At 40.0% G+C, this 20116-nt stretch overlaps 1 protein-coding gene across 3 annotated transcripts in view; it reads left to right on the top strand.

Annotated features, from left to right (window-relative positions):
* The first annotated feature begins 933 nt into the window (after nt 1-933).
* Nucleotides 934-20116, top strand: part of LOC139214873 (guanine nucleotide-binding protein G(olf) subunit alpha) — a 43417-nt gene continuing 24234 nt past the window's right edge. For 2 of the 3 annotated variants that reach the window (XM_070845814.1, XM_070845815.1), the window contains exons 1-4: nt 11120-11662; nt 11920-11992; nt 12824-12878; nt 13049-13168. In XM_070845814.1, the coding sequence (XP_070701915.1) occupies nt 11524-11662; nt 11920-11992; nt 12824-12878; nt 13049-13168 (387 nt within the window). In that variant the 5' untranslated portion in view covers nt 11120-11523. Of the gene's footprint in view, nt 1616-11119; nt 11663-11919; nt 11993-12823; nt 12879-13048; nt 13169-20116 lie in introns of those variants that run through there. The other variant, XM_070845813.1, reaches the window with a different exon arrangement.

The following is a 20116-nucleotide window of genomic DNA, read 5'->3' on the forward strand; positions in this document are numbered from 1 at the left end:
CTAAGGCCCCCTATAACCCATGTAAACCACCTTTTTCTGACCCTTATGTAATTAAACATGTCGAAATGTACCTTGATCAGTAAATACTTCACTCCAGTGGATCCTCATCTAAAGAAACACCACTGTGTTCCTGTACAAACAGTCACAGTGAAGCTGAAGAGACTTTTGGGAGACTTCAAATCAAATTATCATAATATCTATATTATTGTCAGTTGAAATAAACAAACAGCAAACTTAAAGAAGTCCTTGTTTTCCTGAGAGCAAACCAAGGACCCTTGGAAAGTCCAGGGACCCTAATTTGAAGACCGGAAATTTCGCCCACATATATTTACACAGACACTTGAACTCCTTTGAGGCTCAAAATAGATCCTGTACATTTATAGAACTGATAAATGGCACTTGAATTCTGGGAGTTTAGGAAACATCACATGAATAAAAACAATAAAGCAAAAAGCTGATGCACACAAATTATGGTAGGGCAAACAGCAATGCCTGAGTTATCACAATTATCTGTGTCTAAACTGAAAGAAAACTGTCCTAGAAGTTAAAACAAAACTGCACATATATGTGGTTTAGTTAGAAATATTAATGGAGGTAAACCACACAATGCACATGCAGGAGGAGTAATGTGGGTTTTGTGCGGTAATAAAGAGCAGGTTCATTATCTACAGAGCAGTGGGTGTCTTGAGACATGCAGGCATGAAATGTGAGGAATGAAAATCATGACCAGCATTCTCGAAATGGCCATACTGTAGTAACATGACGTGCCGTGCATTGCACCTAACAACTGTGCAGTCAGATTGTTGGCTGTCTGCGCAGCGCATAGACGCGTTTTTTCCAAAGGTTGTGCTTTTGGTTACTTACGGTAAGATGGACCCGCAGTGTCCACTAAAGGATCAGGTGATCCACTAACTACGAAGCGAAGGCTGACTGGGGAAAATGCAAAATGACATATAGCAAATGTCGGAGCATAATTCATTCACATTTTCGGCTCAATCCAATGTGACGATGGCTCGTTAGAGCTCGTGGCGCAACTGCGATTTTTTTGATATTTTAATTTATGAAAAATCACATTCACAGACAGATATTGGTTTCAACATGGGGCTGTGCTACAGTTTGCGTCCCCGGCTCTTCGGGGACCTGAGCGGGTCCATCTCCAACGCTACCTCGGACTCGGACCAGCCTCCGGACGCCGCCGTGCCGACCCGCGCCGCGGGAGCTCGCCAGGAGGACACCGGGGGATGCGGGGAGACTTCGTCGCTACGCGGCGGCGGCGGCGGCCCGGTGCGCCCCGGGGACCCTGCCAGACTCCCGGCCGGGGAGCACCGCCGTGGAGACACCGGTACCGACGGTGTGCTCATACAAAACGGAGGTGGCGGCGGGGGAGGCGGCGGTGGCGGCGGAGGAGGCAGCGGGAAAGGGACGGGGAAGGACCGCGGCCGCCGCTTGCAGCTGCTGCAAAAGACCAGCACCCAAAAGCAGAAAAACTGGGACAAATTGCTGGTGGAGGAGAAGGAGGCCGAGAAGGAGGCGAAGAAAGTCAGTAAGAATATTGACAGGGTGCTGAAGGAGCTCAAACGGGAGTATAAACAGACGCATCGGCTGCTGCTGCTCGGTAGGTTGTGCGTCTCTCTGTGTTGTTGTTGGAACAGAGGCTGTTTTATTATTAGAAATCAAAAGGTACCGGCCTTTCCAGAAATTATGTCACTACTCTGGCGAGGCCTCCTGCCACATCTGTTGGGTTGGCTGTGAAGACTACCCCCTGCGGCTGTCAATGACAAATGATGAAGATGGACGCACTGGGCCTGCTGTCCTGTCACATTTAGGGTTACAAGGAATTATGAAATTAAACATGATAATATAGGCCAGCATATCGGGTTTACAGACACCACTTAGGTTTTTGGCAATTGGGCCATGGTTACTTTTATATTAGGTCTATAACACAGCATGGCACATCACTAGCCTCTTGATTTACTCTGGTATATGTAATTATTTTCAGTGCACAGTGTATAATGTAGATTGTGGTGTAGTTTAGTACAGTGTTATAGAGATATAGATCATTTATTTGCTACTTTTAGCTTTTGTCATTAGGCCACATTCTCTCTCAAAACCACCATGCAGCTACATGCAAGTTTTTCCAGATGAATCAATATAGATTGTAGTGTAGTAGCCTATAGTATAGTAGTATTGTACACATAGGGAGATACTTTATTCATCTCCTTGGGGAAATGTAGGTTTCCAGTAACTCACACTGCCAAGTGATAAACAGCAAAATGGACAAATGATAAATACTTAACTTAATTTAATACACAACGAACCACAAGAGCTACAAGGACGTGCTGCCACACAGCACGGCGCATCATTCGAAGTATATTACAGTATATTATACTGCTGAATAGTGTGATATAGATTACAGTTTAGTAGGCTTCAATAGGACACCAGGCTCCTGGGCCATGTTAGCACTGAAAACCAATATAATATGATATAGTTCAGCATAGATGAGTATAGTCTAGTGTTTTAGATCATCATGTGGAGTATTACATTATAGTGGCCTGTTGTGTAGTGTGACATCTGTCCAGGGACAAGAGAGGAAAACTAGCACTGTTGCACATTTACAGTAAGCGTTTTCAACAACTAAATTAATGATTACTGTAGTGTCGTGCACTGCAGCCTGCAGTATGGTATGATAGAAGGTAATGCAGAGTATAGTTTAGTAGGCTTTAGCGTACGATGATGTTCTTATAGAAACTATTTTTGCCCTGAATGTAATACAGTATTGTACAGTAAAGTGCAGCCTTGCATCTGTCCAGGGGCTACAGATAAATAATAGGTTTTAGAACAACAGAAGCACATTTACAGTACAGTTCAGTGCAGTAGTAGTATAGTGCTATAGAGAATGTACTTTCATTGGCTTTAGTATACAAAGATATATAACAACTACTTAGCTTTTGGCTACTGGGCCATGCCTGCCCTGATAACTAGTATAGTGCAGTATAGTATAGTAGAGTGCAGCTTAGTATAGTGTGCAGTGGCCAGTGGTGTAGTGTGACATCCGTCTACAGATGAAAAACAGTAGTAGTATGGTAAAGAAGTGTATATGTATAAGGTTTTATTGTATAGAGACCAATTAGGTTGTTGCTACTGGGTTATATGATATAAAATGCTTAATTTATCTGATTTTTTTAGTGGAATAGTATGAGAGAGAGTAGAGTACTATATTTGTATAGTGTAATTTCTGGTGTAGTCTGATCTGTTCAGGGATGACAGAAAATTGCCTTTTGATCACTTGTTGTACATTTAAATGAAGGTTTTATCAACAAATACATGTACAGTATAGTAGATTAGTGGCTATAGTGTGTTATAGTTGTGTGTTATGCAGTTTTGTGTAATATAGATTGTAGTTTAGTCGGCTTTAGAGTAACAATATAGGTATTCATGTGCTTTTTATCCATCTTACTTCAGTGCTGAAGTAATGACTGATCCACAAAGTGTGAATGATTGGTTCCAATTCTGATCATCAATTTGGTAAAGAGACAAACACTTGCTGCCAGCCTGACATAAACAAAGAACTGCTTGCTTTAGTATTTTCATATCGGTGCAGACGGAGGTTTTTCTTAGCTGCCATGTGGTCCTACTGCCATAAATAACCAATTTAAGACATCAGTTAGGGCTCTGGCAACTTGTCGTGTTGGTGTGATGTTATTTTTAGTATTTTATAGCGTGAATGATTATAATTAGATAAAACCTTAACTGAATAGTTCATAATAAAAGTGCGATATAGCCCTTATCTGTTTAATTGTGTTCTTATAAAAAACAGGGCGTCTGTCAATTTTGGGTCACCCATTTTATTACCTTACTGGAATCTTTTGATTGATAAGTTATATAACGTAGAGACTTTCCACATATCAGCATCCCAGCATTGTCCCTGTTTCAAGGTGGAGGTGTTGTGTCAGGCCAGACCTCTCTAACCCTCTCGTACTTTTATTAATTTGCCTCTCTGTCTGCTTTTCTTAAATGTAACTGTAACATACCCTCACTATCTCCATATTGTACATGCATGCTGATATAGTACTTTATATAACTGATATAGTTGTCAAAAAGGTCAATGCTTCACTTTCAAAAGAGAAAGTCTTGATCAGGAACAGGAGCTTAAGTGTCCTGACAGCTACTCTGGTGATGAGGAAAACACATTTACAATAAAAACAGAGCTCGTCCACTTTCAGTTTTGGCAGTCTTATGTCACACTTAATACCACATTGCATGTATTTGCTTTACTTTTAAGGTCGTAATGCTTCGTTACTCTATATAATAAATGGCTACCAGTTTAATTTCCTGAGTAAACAGCTCCCAGTAATTACACACAGGAAGAAATGGCTCATCCTAATGAAGTCACACAGGGAAGTGTCATACATTCTTCCATGAGCCAGTGTTGAAAGCTATACAGCGTGTGTGTGTCTGTGTGTGACCTGTGTTACTGTGTCATCTCAGCATGTCATTATGGTTTGGGTGGCTTTCTTCACCGCTGTAGAATCACAATTATTTTCAGAGCGATCTGTCCTGGTACACCCAGGAGCCTCAGCACGAGCCACAGGCCACTTCTGGTTTCTCTTAAGAGGCCTTCGGGACTTTATACCCTCCAGGTCTCCAGCAGGACTCTTGTTGCATGCCAGAGACTGAGGTGGTTTGTGTTCCTCTGAAAGTGGACACCTTTCAAATAGTGTTACATTTCAAGGCAACGTATGCTAGCTAATCTGGGTCACTTTATCTGTTTGTATTTGCTGCAGGTATTTAGTTGAATAATGATAGCCTTAAGGAAGTATTGTTTATCCTAAGCGGGCTGCCATATTCAGCCTGTGCTGGAGCTGGAATCCGTCAGCCTCAGTCATATTTATAGTTGCTTAAATTTGGTGGTATTAATCATCTCGCAGTATACTATTTGATCATAAATGTCTCATTTTGTTCAGTTTTAATGTTTTGTTCTCAAATACAGAACTGTTTGAGTTCAGAAATGACAAACCAGTGTTTTTATGATGCTTTGGAGACATAGTACGGCCTGTGTTTACTAAATATTCAAACTGATTCTCATTTCTGACAGACAGGAACATTTAAATAATGCCCAAATATTATCTGCTCTAGTTCAAATCAAATGTATTGAACCTGCTCAGTTGCAGCTTTATAAATCAAATCTTAAAATAAAGTGGCCTGATGGAGCTTTAAAACTTTAGCTAGTTAGTAGCTTTATAATCACTTAAGAATTTACTTTACTTACTCTACTCTACCTAGTTTTACTCACTTTAAAGAAAATATGTCTTCACTGCTTTTAGCTTCTAAAATGTAAATATATTTGCTTGATTTCTTCTTTTTTGGGGGGCATTTTGCACTATTTTCTGAAATACAGTTGACAATAAAACTAATCTTTAGTTTATTCCCTAGGTTATATGTAACTGAGGGGTATATCCCCAAAACGTTTGTGGCTATATCCCATTGCTGCTTCTATAAAAGTCTTTAAGAAGGCCTCTCCATATTACATAGATCAAGATAGCCCTCCAGCCATCTATTAATTGCAAAACAAGATGGTTTATGTTGATCAAAATGAGGCAGAGTTGTGATGTGACCACTGGAGTTCAGCGGCCTTCAGATACAACTTTGTGAGTTTGTGTTTTAGACATGCGAAGTCAAGCACTGAATTCTTTTAATAGAGCTCCTGTCGACTTCATACTTGAGTACAGGAATACAGTGATGGGAACTGGAAGGCAAGTTCCTATTATTTCTTGGAAAGGAAGTTACTTTATTGTTAGGTCTCTTGGATCAGATTCTGTACAGGCCTGTGATAATATCTGTTACAGCTTTCCTAGATGTCCTTAACTGGCTGTTTCATATCTCGGCCTTATCACCCTTCATGAGCCTGAACAACAGGCTGCTAGAAATGTAGCACACTCGACAGAAATGATCACTGAAATGAGGGAGGCAGGCCAATGAATAACTGGTTGGAAGTCACTGATTGTCATGTTTTGTGAGTTTTTTTTCTTCTTTGGTGTTTTTTTTTCCTGGGCCACCATGCTATCCTACACGTGAAGCCATATTTTGGAAAATCTTACTCATACACAGAAGCACACAGTGGAACGTACAACCCTGCCCCCCCCTTTAAATACAAGTAGAGTTGGGTGAACTTTGCTTCTGTCTAAATGGGTTTTATCATTGACCATTGCTGAACTTTGCTACTTACAGCTCAGAGTTCCCAGTTAATGCAATGACTAAGAGCAGATACTAGAGTATGAATTATTGTCATATTTATGATACTGATAGCAGGAGAGCAGTGTGAGTTGTCTCGATTCCTGTATCAAAAAAGTGAACCGCACCACACCAGAAGGACATTGGACTATGTTTGTCCTCCAGGTTTTGCTTAGTGTATAATTTACACTTTATCAAGAACCTCCAAAGAGAGTGCTATTAAGTTATTTCCTGCCTCATAAAAAAATTCAGGGAGGCTAATTTTAGCTGGATATCATTTGGATGTGTGCCCCGATTTTACAGTAACATGCCTCACTTATAGTCGGGGCGAGTAAATAAGTGTAGAAGATTTCTGCATAGAAAAGAACTAAGTGTCAGATAGTGTTAAATTTATCGAAAACAGTTCACTGGCTGTTATAATCTCCACCCAGCCAGAGAGCCAATATTTCACTTTGTTTAATGTTTTTATTTAAGTGAAATACTTTTGCGGAATCTCTGGTTATATTTCCAGAATAAAACTTTACATTGTTGAGAGTTGGTCATTGATTAGCAGCTATTTGTCATGGCCTTATACCGCCAGGGTGCTGGAATCAAACCCCATACATGGCAGTGCGGTTGCCATTTTGCAGTACAAGTACACTATAAGCTGAAAAAATAGTAAAAACATGTTTGCCAGTTTTTGCAAACAGAATTTCCATGTACTATAGTACTGCTGTTTTGCTATGTTTACATAAGTAAAGCATCTGAAAATCTTTTCTAACACTGCACATGCACACATACTGACAGAGACATTAGTTTTGAACGATAACTACTGAGTACAAATACCATAGTGATAGTTTAAAACTCCCATCCAGAAAAAAAATATTTAGAATATTGTGTCTAATATGGTTTTACCAGAACAACTCCCTCTCTTAAAATGGAAGAATCCAGAAACAATGAATATGCAATTATAGTTAAACTGCTGGACACAAGTTGTCTCCTATTGCACTGAAAAGTAAATTCTCATTGCATGTGCAGTAAAAGTTTCCAAATTAAACTTAGGATCACAATTGGCTTCAGAACTAGTTGTAATGTCACAAAATCAAGCTCAAACATACACCTCAAAGTTAAGATGAGCACAGAGAAACCTTCCCCCCCCTTCAGCGGATGAATGTGAGATCAAATTTAAACATCCAAGTGAAGTAACAGTAAGCAAAGCACATCTCAGAGTTTAGGGGGAGTTTAGATGACTAGATGATGCACTGGCTGGTGAAAACACCCTCTTTTGGTCTAATTAAGACAAAGCCACCGCAAACTTTACATAAATATTAGTCAGTCACTTCCTAAAAAGGCTGATAACTTCAGCAACACAACCTGATTCTGTATCATTCACACCGAGCTGACAGTGTGAATGCTGTGCTGCCTCTAACCACTAGAGAGTGATGTGGGCCAGTCACTCGTTTTGACCTTGCTTTCTGAGGTGGGGAGACAGGACTTGTTCTTTTCCCTTTTTGCTAAGGGTGGGAGGGTGGGGGTGGTAATATTTTCACACCAGTATAGGTGAAGTGAGGGTTCCAGTTGTGATTTGCATGCTGCACAACTTTGCTGCACTTGTATCACTGCATGAAACAAGTATTTGCATTGTATTTGCATAATGGAGACAATAACAGCACTCTCCTTGTTACATGTGACACACATAATCATTCATGGCTGCCTCATACTTTGGAGTTATCTATGAGGATTTGTAAAATAACAACACAGGACAGTCTTTTTTTCTGACTTGGAAGCAACAGTGTGGTGTTGTGTGTTAGCCTAGCATTAGCTCAGTGTAAAGGCTGGCCTACCAAGTTTTACCAGTCTCACACATGCACACATACTGACAGAGACATAAATAATGAAATATGTCTGCTACCGTTACTTACAAATAACAGTGGTAGTCTACATGTAAAGTGCAGTGTTGCTTACTGAAGAGTCAGACCTTTACAAACCCACACCCCATTTTGGTCTGGCTGAGAGGAAGCCACAGCAAGCTAAACATAAATGTCAGACAATGCCCTCAACAGTGACAGTTTCTCTATTTCCTCCGTAATGACTTGCACTGCCGGAGTGTAGTTATTATGGCCTTTTTTTTTCTTTTGGAGGTAAAACTTTTGTCAAATGGCATTAACATACATTGTTTAAAATAAATTGATTGTAAAAATCTGTGACTATACAGTATGTGGTGTGGAAAGTTGTTCCCTAAGTGACGTCTAGACAAATAACAAACAAACTCTCAGATGAAGAGTCCCTGGGAGAAATCCTTGGCATAAACTGTGTTGGCAGAAAGCAGTTATTTCTCTTATTGGGAAAACTGGGACATGTGCAAGACAGTTATATATACAAGTAAACATCTCTATAAGACTGATAGATTATAGATTATAATACTTTGTATCATTTCTTGTTTAATCTAACTGATAACTGAACCATTTTTATTTACTGTGGTATTTCTGCAATGTTACAGTGAGACAATATACTGTTATAGCTTATGATTTTGCAATGATTTTTTTTAGTATTTGTTAATCAAGCAATCTTTTAATGCTTAATGCCACTTTTGCTGGGCCCCACGCCTCGCTATGACCAGCAGTCCAACCACGATGTGCAATTCCTCTTTCTCAGATTAGTCAGCTTATTTTGAATAATTTTTAGAGGCTTGAAGAGGTAAAATTATCCTGAACTCACAAGAAAAGGAACTAATATTAGATGAAAAAACTAGCAATAGTATGTTTTTTTTCTTCTTTCTGATCTCTTTAATTATTTTGTGACTTCTTAAATGTATCGCAGGGCCCTATAGGAGGGGTCCAGTCGCCAGTTTGGGAGTCACTGATCTACAGGATAGTTTAATGGGTGTCGAAGGAGCCCGAAATAGACATAAATTAGGTGAAAAATCTAGTTTAAACTGATTTACTGATTTACTGATTTTCTGATTTACTGTCATCAGTGTAGTGGAGGACAAATTACTTATATTGTTTAAGTAAAAGTTGCAACACAACAATGTAGAAATACTCAAGGTGGGGCTGATTTCACCTACTTTTTAAACTACAGGGTAGTTTAATATCACAATGATCATATTTTATAAACTGATCATGTTTGTAAAATCTTAGCAGCAATGCAGTGGACTAATAAGACATATAAAAGTATAAAATAACATGAAATGAAAACAGTGGCTTAGTACTCGAAACAGTATTTGAATAAATACATGACTAATACTATATTACTGTAGCCTTTTTTTAAGAAGTTACAATAGTGACATGTGACTTCAGTGGTATTACAGCTTATACTCAGTGGTGGAGGAAGTATTCAGATCCTTTACTGAAGTAAAAGTAGAGATAGAGTGCTCTAAAAAAAAGTCCATTACAAGTAAAAGTCCTGCCTTTGTAATAAGTTGGTTAGCAACTTAACCTGTCAAATAGAGCAGAAAGTACAATATTTAGAAGTATAATGAAATGCAAATGGAAATACTCAAGTACCTCAAAATTGAGCTGAAGTACAGTAATGGAATACTTGTAGTTAGATACAGCCCACCACTGATTTACTCTACATTAGAACTTGTGTTTTGCTGTTTTTGTATAAATTACATTTACTCAGACTTAAGTACAATTTTTTGGTACTTCACTCCAGTAATTCTATTTTTTACGCTACTGTATGCCTCTACTTCATGACATTTTAGAGAAAAATATTGTACTTGATCCTCCTACAATTCACGTACTATGGCTACTAATTACTTTACAGACTAAAAATGTTCATTTAAAACTTACAATCTCACATAATTTGAAGCATTGCTATAGGAGAAATTACCAACACTGTATATAAAGTAAATTCTAAAAGTAGTAGGTAATGCAACAACGATAGCTGTTAAATATTATAAAATGTATAATAATTCAGTAAAGCATTTAGTCAAAGTATGTAATGGAATACAGTTTGGCCATAACATAGTTGACACGATAAACTAGCAAAAAAATATCCAAAAAGCTTTTCAACTTGTATTACACTGAAGAAACATTTTACTTAAACCACTTGTAGTTTTATTAAGAAAACATTACTTTTGCATTTCTATGTTTATTGCAGAATGACTCACAAGCCTCTCAAAGGGGCCATTTTGCACGATGCACTTTTACCTTTGATCCTTCAGGTTCATTGCTATGTTGCTTACACCTCTGTGCTTCAGCTCAAGTTAGTTTATTGTCATTCAGACATGTTGCCCTGGTCCAACAGCCTACAGAATAAGTGACATTTTGCAAAATATTAGCTAAAACAGACCCTATAATATATAAGTAAATATCCTAAATGTATAGTAAATAGAACACACTGTTAATATGAGGATACTTTTACTGTAGTGATGGATCTGAAGTACCTCCTCCACCAGGTAACAGGCCTGTATAAATAAACTACAGAGACAGGTAAAGTGCACACAGCATGCAGAGAGATTGTAGCAGGGTTTCCAGTGTGGAGAAGAAGAAGAAGAAGAAGAAGAAGAAGAAGAAGAGACCCAGAAAAAGTAGTGGTAGAAGAAGAAGAGACCCAGAAGAAGTACTAGTAGAAGAAGAGACCCAGCAGAAGAAGAAGAAGAAGAGGAGGAAGAAGAAGAAAGAGACCCAGAAGAAGAAGAAGAAGAAGAGACCCAGCCCCTCTGTAAACCAGGACAGAGAGGCGTCCGGGTTTCCACCCCTTTCGCCGATTAGTTTGATAGCAGGACAGCGACGGACTAAATCGGGAATGGCTCCTCTCCCTTTGCCACACGAGTTATAAAATGCTATATCAGTACGGGTTGTTAATGTTACAGTTTAACGCAGGTCTGTTTTCCACCTCCACGGTCCACGGCTACTTCCTGGTGCCACAGAGAGAGGCAGTGCTGAGTTAAAGAGACAGAAATACTGATAGAAATTCAGATAGAAAAAAAATACTGAGAGAAGAGAGGGGTTGGAGACGCGATAGGAACAGTTGACTGGATTCCCAGAAATTGAAAACCCTCTCTCTCTCTTGTTATTTATATGTATTTTTGATATTTCTCTGTGGAAGCGAGTCGTTGTTCTTCGCTGGTTTGTAAACTACCAAACGGTTTGGATGACGGTTGGCTGCGGCTAAAGCGGAATTGTAACGGGGAACATATTCCTCCCTCCGACGGAGAAGCCTCGCAGAGATTTTTTCCCCCCTCTTTTTTTTATTTTACAGTAGACTCATTCTTGTGTTATTTTTTTTAAAAACCCCACAATATCATCCCAGGTGTTATTTTATATTTTTTAACGATTCCACAAGGAAGGGTTAGGGCGACGGAAGATGGGTTGTTTGGGCAACAGCAAGACTGAAGATCAACGCATCGACGAAAAGGCACAACGAGAGGCTAATAAAAAGATAGAAAAACAGTTGCAAAAGGAAAGACAAGCGTATAAAGCCACACACAGGCTCTTATTACTCGGTAAGGCTGATTTATATGTGATGGCTATCTGAAATGTAAGCTAATCCCTTTCGTTTACCGAACACGTAGCCCCATTTGACAGCGCTTGCAATAATATGTCATGGGGGTGGATATTGATGGAAGCGAGGCTCCAGAGCCTACAATTAACTGGCTTCATGTCCGAAACATTTATGGCCTTTTCTCACGCTAACCTGGATGTGTCTGTTCGTGCTCGTTTGGTGGTATTTTTGATGTATTTTTGTGGTCTATTTTCGAAGGTGCGGGAGAGTCCGGAAAAAGCACCATTGTGAAGCAGATGAGGATCCTACACGTCAACGGCTTCAACGCGGAGTGAGTAGCTGTTCAATACACTTATTTAATAGCCACATTAGCGGCTCAGACATCATATTAATGCTTATTCTTATGGCTTTTCTGTCCCCTAATGAATAACACTGTCGAGGCCAGAGTATAGCCTGTGAATGGATTTTCCCCAGGCACTGCAGCGCCTGTTGGGCCCAGTATCCCATGCAAAGCAGCTAATATCTCCCCCCCCCCCCTCCTCTCCTCTCCTCTCTCCTCTCTCCTCTCCTCTCCTCTTCTCTCCTTTTCCTCCTTTTTCGTGTACATGTACAGTTATCATGCATTTGTGAGGATCTGAGTGTCACACAGATGCCACATAATTCACTGTTTCCTGTTTCATGTGAGAGGGTGAAAGGTTGTGATCGACACAGGCCTATTGATGATTTGTTTTGCTGCAAGGCCTTGCATGGCATTGATCTTACCAGTGGTCTATTTTAAACAGGCCTAGTACATGTCAGAGTCCTGTAACTGTATGGAAATGCTCTTTATATGTAGATTTCAAGTATTTGTCCAGGTGAGGCTGGATTTTAGCCGATATGACGTACGATAGTGGTTTTTTAAGATTAAAAATGTGAATAATCTCGACTACAGCGTGTCATATCCCTTTACTTTTACATTTTGCAGAACCCCCATCCTGTAATTCACTGTAACCTGCCCTCCACTGGTGCATACCCTCAGCAAACACCTGTATAATTGTATTACAATACAGTCTAACCTGGCACTAACCCCTGTCTTACTCATAACCACCTTGATGATAAATCTTTTGTGGTCTGCCGTGGTTGATGTTTTCGTAACTCACACATTTATTCTGTCCCCATGCAGAGAAAAGAAACAGAAAATCCAAGATATTCGGAAAAACGTGAAGGATGCCATAGTGGTGAGTTTCATCTGTATCGCTTCCCAAATGTGCTCAATGTCTCTGTTGTTACAGCGGATCCCACTGCAATCCCATTTTACTGATTATTATACAGGCTTACAGATTTGTTTCCCCGTATTCATCCTGCTTAATGCTTGCTTTTTTTCTCTCCCACAACTTCTGCTTTGTAGACTATAGTGTCTGCGATGAGCACTTTAATACCCCCAGTCCCGCTAGCCAACCCAGAGGACCAATTCAGAATCGAATACATCAAAAGCATAGCACCTCTCTCTGACTTTGACTATTCACAGGTAAGACGCTCATAAAGTTTCCGTGTGTGTGTGCAGATGTAAATATGTGTGAGAGAGGCCCAATGTGACCGGCTGCTACAGTCCATATGTGCTTTTTTGTCTTTCCTAATGTCTACTTGTGTTTGTGTGGATGTTGGATTGTATGTGATGAGGGCGTTTGCTGTTTTTATGATATGTATATGTATATGTGGCTGGTATAGCTCAGCGGTGTCAGATGTAATTTTTTTCTATAACAGTCCTAATGTTGCCTTTCTTTTTTTAGTTTACTCCCTTTTATGACTTGGTGGGGTCTTTTTAACACACCAAACCTAAGGGCATGGTTTATTCCCATGAAGTTATGAATAGAAAAGTCAATTAACTTGTATAAAGTCAACAGTTAGTTGATTCAAGTTCTTGTTAAAGTTTGATTCCCCTTCGTAGCCGGAACAGATGTACTGTATGTGGATTTGAATGCAAGTTGGAGCACATGGGATTCTTTTCAGTGTGTGATCAGCCATTCGATAGCGAGAGGTCATGTGTTGGAAATGTAGATAATGTTTTACATAATTTTGAAAGTGTTCCTTGTGTTGACAGCACCGTAAAACAGGAATGACAAATTCATACAGGGCTGTGGATAGACTCCTGGAAGCTTGAATTGTTTTTTTTTTTTACACTTTGGACTTCTATGGGAACTGAAATAAAGTATTAACCTGCTGTCATGTATGAATCAAGTACAGGGTTAATCTCCTGTTGGTGTATTGATCAGCACTTTTGCTGTTGGTTGTATTGAGTTGACAGTGATCCCCATTCAAATCATGTTGTAACTGAGGCACAAGTTTCAATTGTTTCTTTTAAGACACAAAAGTTTGTTTTTAGACTTGTTCATTAATCAGCTGGTCAACAAAAAAAAATCTGCAACTACTTTGATAACTGATTCATAATTTTTCAAGCAAAGATGCCAAAAATGCCAAAGTGTCCCGAGATACAGCTTTGACAGTATGCGATTTCCTGCTTATCTTGTTTTATATCATTATAAACTGAATCCTTTTTTTAGCTTTAGACTGTTGGACAAAGCAAGACACTTAAAGATGATAGCTCGGGCCTTAAGACATTTTTACATTATTTTTAATCCAAACACAAGTACTTGTTGGGTCCAGCCCTTATTTCTTTTATCTTTGGGAAAATATTTTATCAAGTTTGCCATTGTTCACCAAATGAAAAAAGATTGAGAGGAATTAATTTCACATGTATGTTTTATCTCTTAGCCACAATGCAGCATATGACTTTTCCAACAAGGCCTCAAAGTCTAGCTAATATTTAGGCCCTGTGGACGGCGTAATCACTGTTTTTTTGTTTCCTGCAGTTGCTCTCAGGTCTCATCCATATCATCACATTACTTTGCCCTCAAAGAGGAATTGTTTTTGTGTCGCCACCTTACATCTTTGCAGGATGTTTCCTAGTTTCCCTCTTAGCAAATGTATTTAATGCTACATCACAAGAATAGCCATTAAAAGGACTTGGGCGTTAATTTTCTGACAGAGCCCACAGTGAGAGTGTTAACAGGGCAGCAGTCATCTGTGCTGCTGTGATGTTGTGTTGTGTGAAGGCCGGGGCCATGGGGAGAGCCGGCGTTGAGTTCCCAGGCCCGGCCAGGCCAAAGGGAACAACATGGCTCTGTTTGGAGTGTCTGTGCTTGTCATCAGTCTCAGGCTTCACTTGTGCCGTCAGTGTCACCACTACATTGTCACTCAGTGCCACCAGGCATGATATCCAATACAGCGGCGCAGGAACACGGCCAATCAGTAACCTGTGGCTTTCACCTGTTGGCGCCGTTGTGAAATGTGGAAGTAGGTTTTACCTGGAAACGTTTGGAGAGGTGATGTCATGGCGAACCAAGTTCATTCATTTTCAAGCTGTAATCTTAAAGGGAAACCTTCTCTTGATAAACATGACATTCAACACACTTCATTTAATTTTAGTGGTAGTTTTGTGATAAGTTATTTTCGTGGATTGAAAGAAGAAGTAGATTATTATCTTAGACTTCCTACTTCACCCTAAATTACTTCCTTGGATGTACTATTTTGAAAGTTTTTACCTGGGTACCAGCTTATGTTTATTTTTATTATCAGCTAATCTGCCAGTTGTTTGTTTTGTCTTTAACATGACAGAAAATTGACGAAAATTTCCATCACAGAGCCTCAGAGCTCAAGGTGATGTCTTTTTATATAGAGCTTAAAAATATTCAATTTACGATGATATTAACCACATTCCAATGACATGTTTGCTTGAACAATTAACTGATCCATTATTCGACTAATTGTTTTAGCTCTAATTTTCGCAGCACAATCATTTTGCTCAAAATTACCGTGTCACATAGTGTACCTTACTGCGATGATATGAAAGTCTTTACACATCAAAAATGCTTTACTGCATCATGGTGACCATGGAGAGCCATTAAGCTTGCTTTTATTGGCTGCTGCTCTTTAAAAAAAAAAAAAAAAAAGAAGAAAATCCTAACGCGTTGAATCAAAGCGTCTCTGTACTTTTGTGAAAGAAAATAATAGTTCCTCAGGCACTATTAGGTAGATCAAGCCTTCATTTACTCGGGCATATGATTGGGTAAAAAGCATTTCTGTTGTAATTGTTTTTCTGTCTATCTTGCCTAAATGTTGCGCTCTCAACTTTTTTTTCATGATAAATGTGCATTTCATTGTTATTCATTGTAGTCCAGTCTTATGTTTTGCGTTAATGATTGAAACGATTATATTGTCGTATCAAATTATATAACTTTATTAGGTGCTGTAATGTCACGTGATAATGCAGTTTGGTTTCTCCAGTTGAGTGAAGTGAGCCTGAGAAGGAACTGTGTCGTGGTGTGCTGTGTCTGGTTAGTCAAATAGGAGGCCAACAAGCTACAGAACTGTGGCTACATTGCATTGCAGCCTCTTGAAGGTACTGTTGGTGTCTCTGCTGTCAAACTCGCATGAAGTATCTTAATGTAAAGTCACATTTTCTGTGTTTGGCTGGTTATGGTTCAGATGGATCATGAATATGAGATATGTGCCCCCAATTTGGGGTGGAATTTTCCTTGCGTGCATCTTCATGGACTGGGGTATGGGTATGGACAGTTTTCCCTTGTCGTACATGTAAATCGACATCCTTAGTTTTGCTGGCGTGTACTCTTTATCATCAAAGAATCCCTTCTTTTTTTTTCTAAAACCTTTTCCATAACAGTTGGCCCATGGAAAAGAAAGCACCGACACAAGCGGTCGTCTATGCAAATGGGAGCAAATGCCACTGTGGCAGCGATGCTAGCCACCCGACAGCGTCCGATGACTGAAGTGGAGAAAATTCAAATGAGCCCCAGCCCCTGTTTTTGCACCATGTAGCTTTCTCTCCATCTGACATGTTAAAGTCTACATGTAATCCTGTCCATTTGATGCTAAAACTAGCAGGTCACTGTAACCATGGAGTAGCATTTGAGACCTGTTAATGCCATTTATATACACCCACAAGGATTAGGTCCACAAAAGTTTGTTCTTGTGTTTTAGGGTTTCTTTTCTTCAAGATATGAATTACAGTCTATTGTGGAAGGTGAGCTTCATGTTATGTCCAGCCCCACCCATTGTTGAACTGATCTATTTTTGTGTGTGGGTGCAGAATTACTGTACTGGCGGATGGCTTAAATCTTACACTGTGTGGCTTAGCTTGTGCTCATCAGCAACTGTCAGTGAGTGTGTAACTTTACTTAATGCTGCCAGTTTACAGGCCAACCAAAAATCACAACGTTCTGTTAAGGAACGTGACCTGCTTTTGTTCTTCACTACAGCCGTGAAGGGTGACACCTCTGTAGCATTCCCTTGTTGTTAGCATCTTGGCGATCTCCTCGTGATGAACAGCTTCAGTCCTAGAAGTTTGTTTTTATTCTAATTGATTACTCAAGGATGCGTGATGTGGGGCAAAGGGTGGCATGGAGGGCTGCTCCGTTTTTGGAACCATGTTATGAAAGATGAACAGTCTCGAACAGTCGCTCCCTCTCTCCTTTTTGCTTTTGCTCTCCTTTTTTTTTTTTTTAGCTAAATTTGTCTGTACTCTTTAACTGAGGTAACCCATGAAAGTCAGGTCTCTCTGTGCTGGGTGAGTGTTACCTAACACAGATATTCTATTCAAATCCAATAAATGTGGTGATGATAGTTTACAGAGGAGCTAGCTGGTTGTCTGGCTGGCTATGTATGGAGGGATTTGAGGTTAGTGGCTGTACATTTTGCTCTGAGGTTGAGGGTCTCTTCAAAACTGTACCCAAAGGAATCCCAGCGTCCCTTTGCGACAGAAGATGCAGGCCATTTGCTCCACAACTTTGTTTTGCTAAGTCGAATCAGATTTAGGCCATTTTGTTCTCTGTGTCAGCCTGACCTATATGATTCAAGTGAAATATTACATCACACACCCAACTTGATTAACATTGAAACTAAGGCTGAAGTGAGAATCGGTCCTAGCAGAGCCACCAGGGAATCGGCATCTCACAGCTGGTGATGGAGGAGGGAGTGGAAGTGGACTGGGAAGAGCACAGGAAAGAGTTAAAAAAGCTTGTGTTAAAGCAAATTCCCTCCTGGTCTCTTTCTGTGTTATCAGTTCCTCTGTAGGGCACTGCAGCACACACTGCATTTATTCAAAGGCCCAGTGTCACACGCCTCTGTGGAAAAGAGCCCTGAGGACCATACTCTGCCCCCCTTCCACCCCGCCCCCCATGCCCCATCCACCCTCTACCCCTCATCCTCCCTCCATCCAGTCCCAACGCTTGCTAGCTTTGTCGGGCCCTTCTTTGAGTTTTCAAGTCCCTCGGTGTGTGCTGGTGCAAAAATTTGGCGAGACGTGCAGAACTAACAGCAGAAGAATGTAATCTGCGTTGTTGAATCTTATTGATATTAGTTGAGGTGGGTGTTTAAGTTTGACTGGAACAGAAGTGGAAGCAAATACAGGCAAGAAAGCAAATATAGCCCCGATTTCTTAGTCAATCAAGTCTTTGGTGCAGCAGGTAAATGGTATGTTACAGAAAAAACTGAACCATGGTTGTAAAATTAAAAATAATGCGTTAATGTATCATAACGTTGTGATACACGGGCCGCCTTTAAACACAGCTAACATGAGAGCATCAGTGTTTAGGTTGTTCCTGACTTGTGCCTCCAGTGTGAGCCTATATTCTTCTGTTAACAAAAAGTAAACAAATGTTAACGTCCCCGTCTGTGAGACTTCTGAGGAGTGGATCGGTGGATTTCCTCCATGTTGAACTTAATCACCGGATCTGCCGAGAGGAGATCTCCCAGAGCATGTGATCATTTATCAGACTCCTTCCCCCTCTCTCTCTGGTTCGGGGCTACTTTCACCCTCTCCCCTGTCAGAGCGCAGAGCCAGTGCTGAGTGCAGAGAGTCATGTGGTTGTTCCAGGCTAGAGGAGGAGCCCATCTCAAAGACATGTGCACAGGAGGCGACGAGGGATATTAGCCATCATCTTTGTTTAGGGCATACAGAGAGTCCTGGGAAATGTCTTCAAAGTCATTGATAAGATGAGTTCCCCTCAAAAAGATCCCACTGAGGTTGTGTATAGTAATTTACAGCATCATGCCTATGGATGGATTTTGCACAGCAGGAGTGCCTGTCCTGTTTGTACATTTTAAGAGATGTAATTTTTTTTTTTTTATCTGGTAGGGTTGATCACAGTTCTTACTGACAGTTTAGAGAAGAGAGCTTGTGACCAGAAAGTCATTAGTTTAAATTAAGAAACTGTTAAGCTTGCATCTAGGAAGTGAATGAGAACTCAAACTCAGCTCCTTGTGCTACTGCTACTGCTAACAGAGGTGTAAAGTAAATCATCTCATGTACTCTTGTTACTGTGCGCCCTATTAAATGTCTTTTTATTGTGTTTTTTTTGGAAATACAAAATCAGTATTGCTGCTCCGGCTTGATGCAGTGCTGCATTCAAATAGTTTTTACAGAGTGGCCTATAATTATGCTTTTATGGTGCAATGAGAAGGATATTATGTTTAGTTTGACATGACTCTCTTTTCCTTTCAAAGGCAATATATGAGAAGGTGCTAAAATTAAGAAATAGTGGCCAGACCTTTGAAAGGCATTCATATGACCATTTGTAACTGAGTCACTGTAGATTTAGCAAGTGCTAGTGTGTACTTCAATACATTTCAGCACAAGTAATTCTACGTATACTATTAATACGATGTGTACATTTTAAAAGAACATAATTATGGAAAATAAGTTGGTGGATGTCTTTCTGTGCCTTATAGCTTGAGTTGCAATGTGTTTAGCCAAACTTAACACTGAAATTAACACAAATTATTTGTTGATGAACAACAGTTTACATTAACATGTTTGTGCAGTGTTTGTGGCTATACTGCAGGTTGGGGTCTGTGCGCACTGGTTACAGCATAGCTCCTGTACAGTCTTAAAAGTGCACCACCAAACCTGGAAACCACAAGACTCTGAGAAGCTGCCCCCTGTGGCTGATAGTTCACAAGCAAATAGTTACAGCACGCGATGGTAGTATTTTGTCACTTCAGAGTCAGGCTAGCCGTTTCCCTCTCTTACTTGTCGGTATGCTAAGCTAGGCCAAACAGATTCTTACTCCATGTGCATTGTAGATATATGTATATGTGTAGTGCACACACATGAAAATCCTGTTAAAAAAGCAAATAAGCGTACTTCCCAAAATGTTGACCGATGCCTATAAGTGAAATATAGTACCAATATTTGTTGAGTAACATATTCTACTACTCTCTAATGAAACGCCTGTGAGCAAGGCAGTCCTTGGCACCAAGCTGCTCTAATTAAACAGCTCCTAGACCAACAGTAGAGGCCAGTGGTTGTGCTGGGCAGGTGTGTGTGTATGAACTGTATACACTGTATGTAACTGTAAGTGTGGTTCCTACATGGTGTAGATGTGAAACTGCGTATAAC

This window comes from Pempheris klunzingeri, chromosome 15 (assembly GCF_042242105.1).
Source record: "Pempheris klunzingeri isolate RE-2024b chromosome 15, fPemKlu1.hap1, whole genome shotgun sequence".
NCBI classification, from domain to species: Eukaryota; Metazoa; Chordata; class Actinopteri; order Acropomatiformes; family Pempheridae; genus Pempheris; species Pempheris klunzingeri.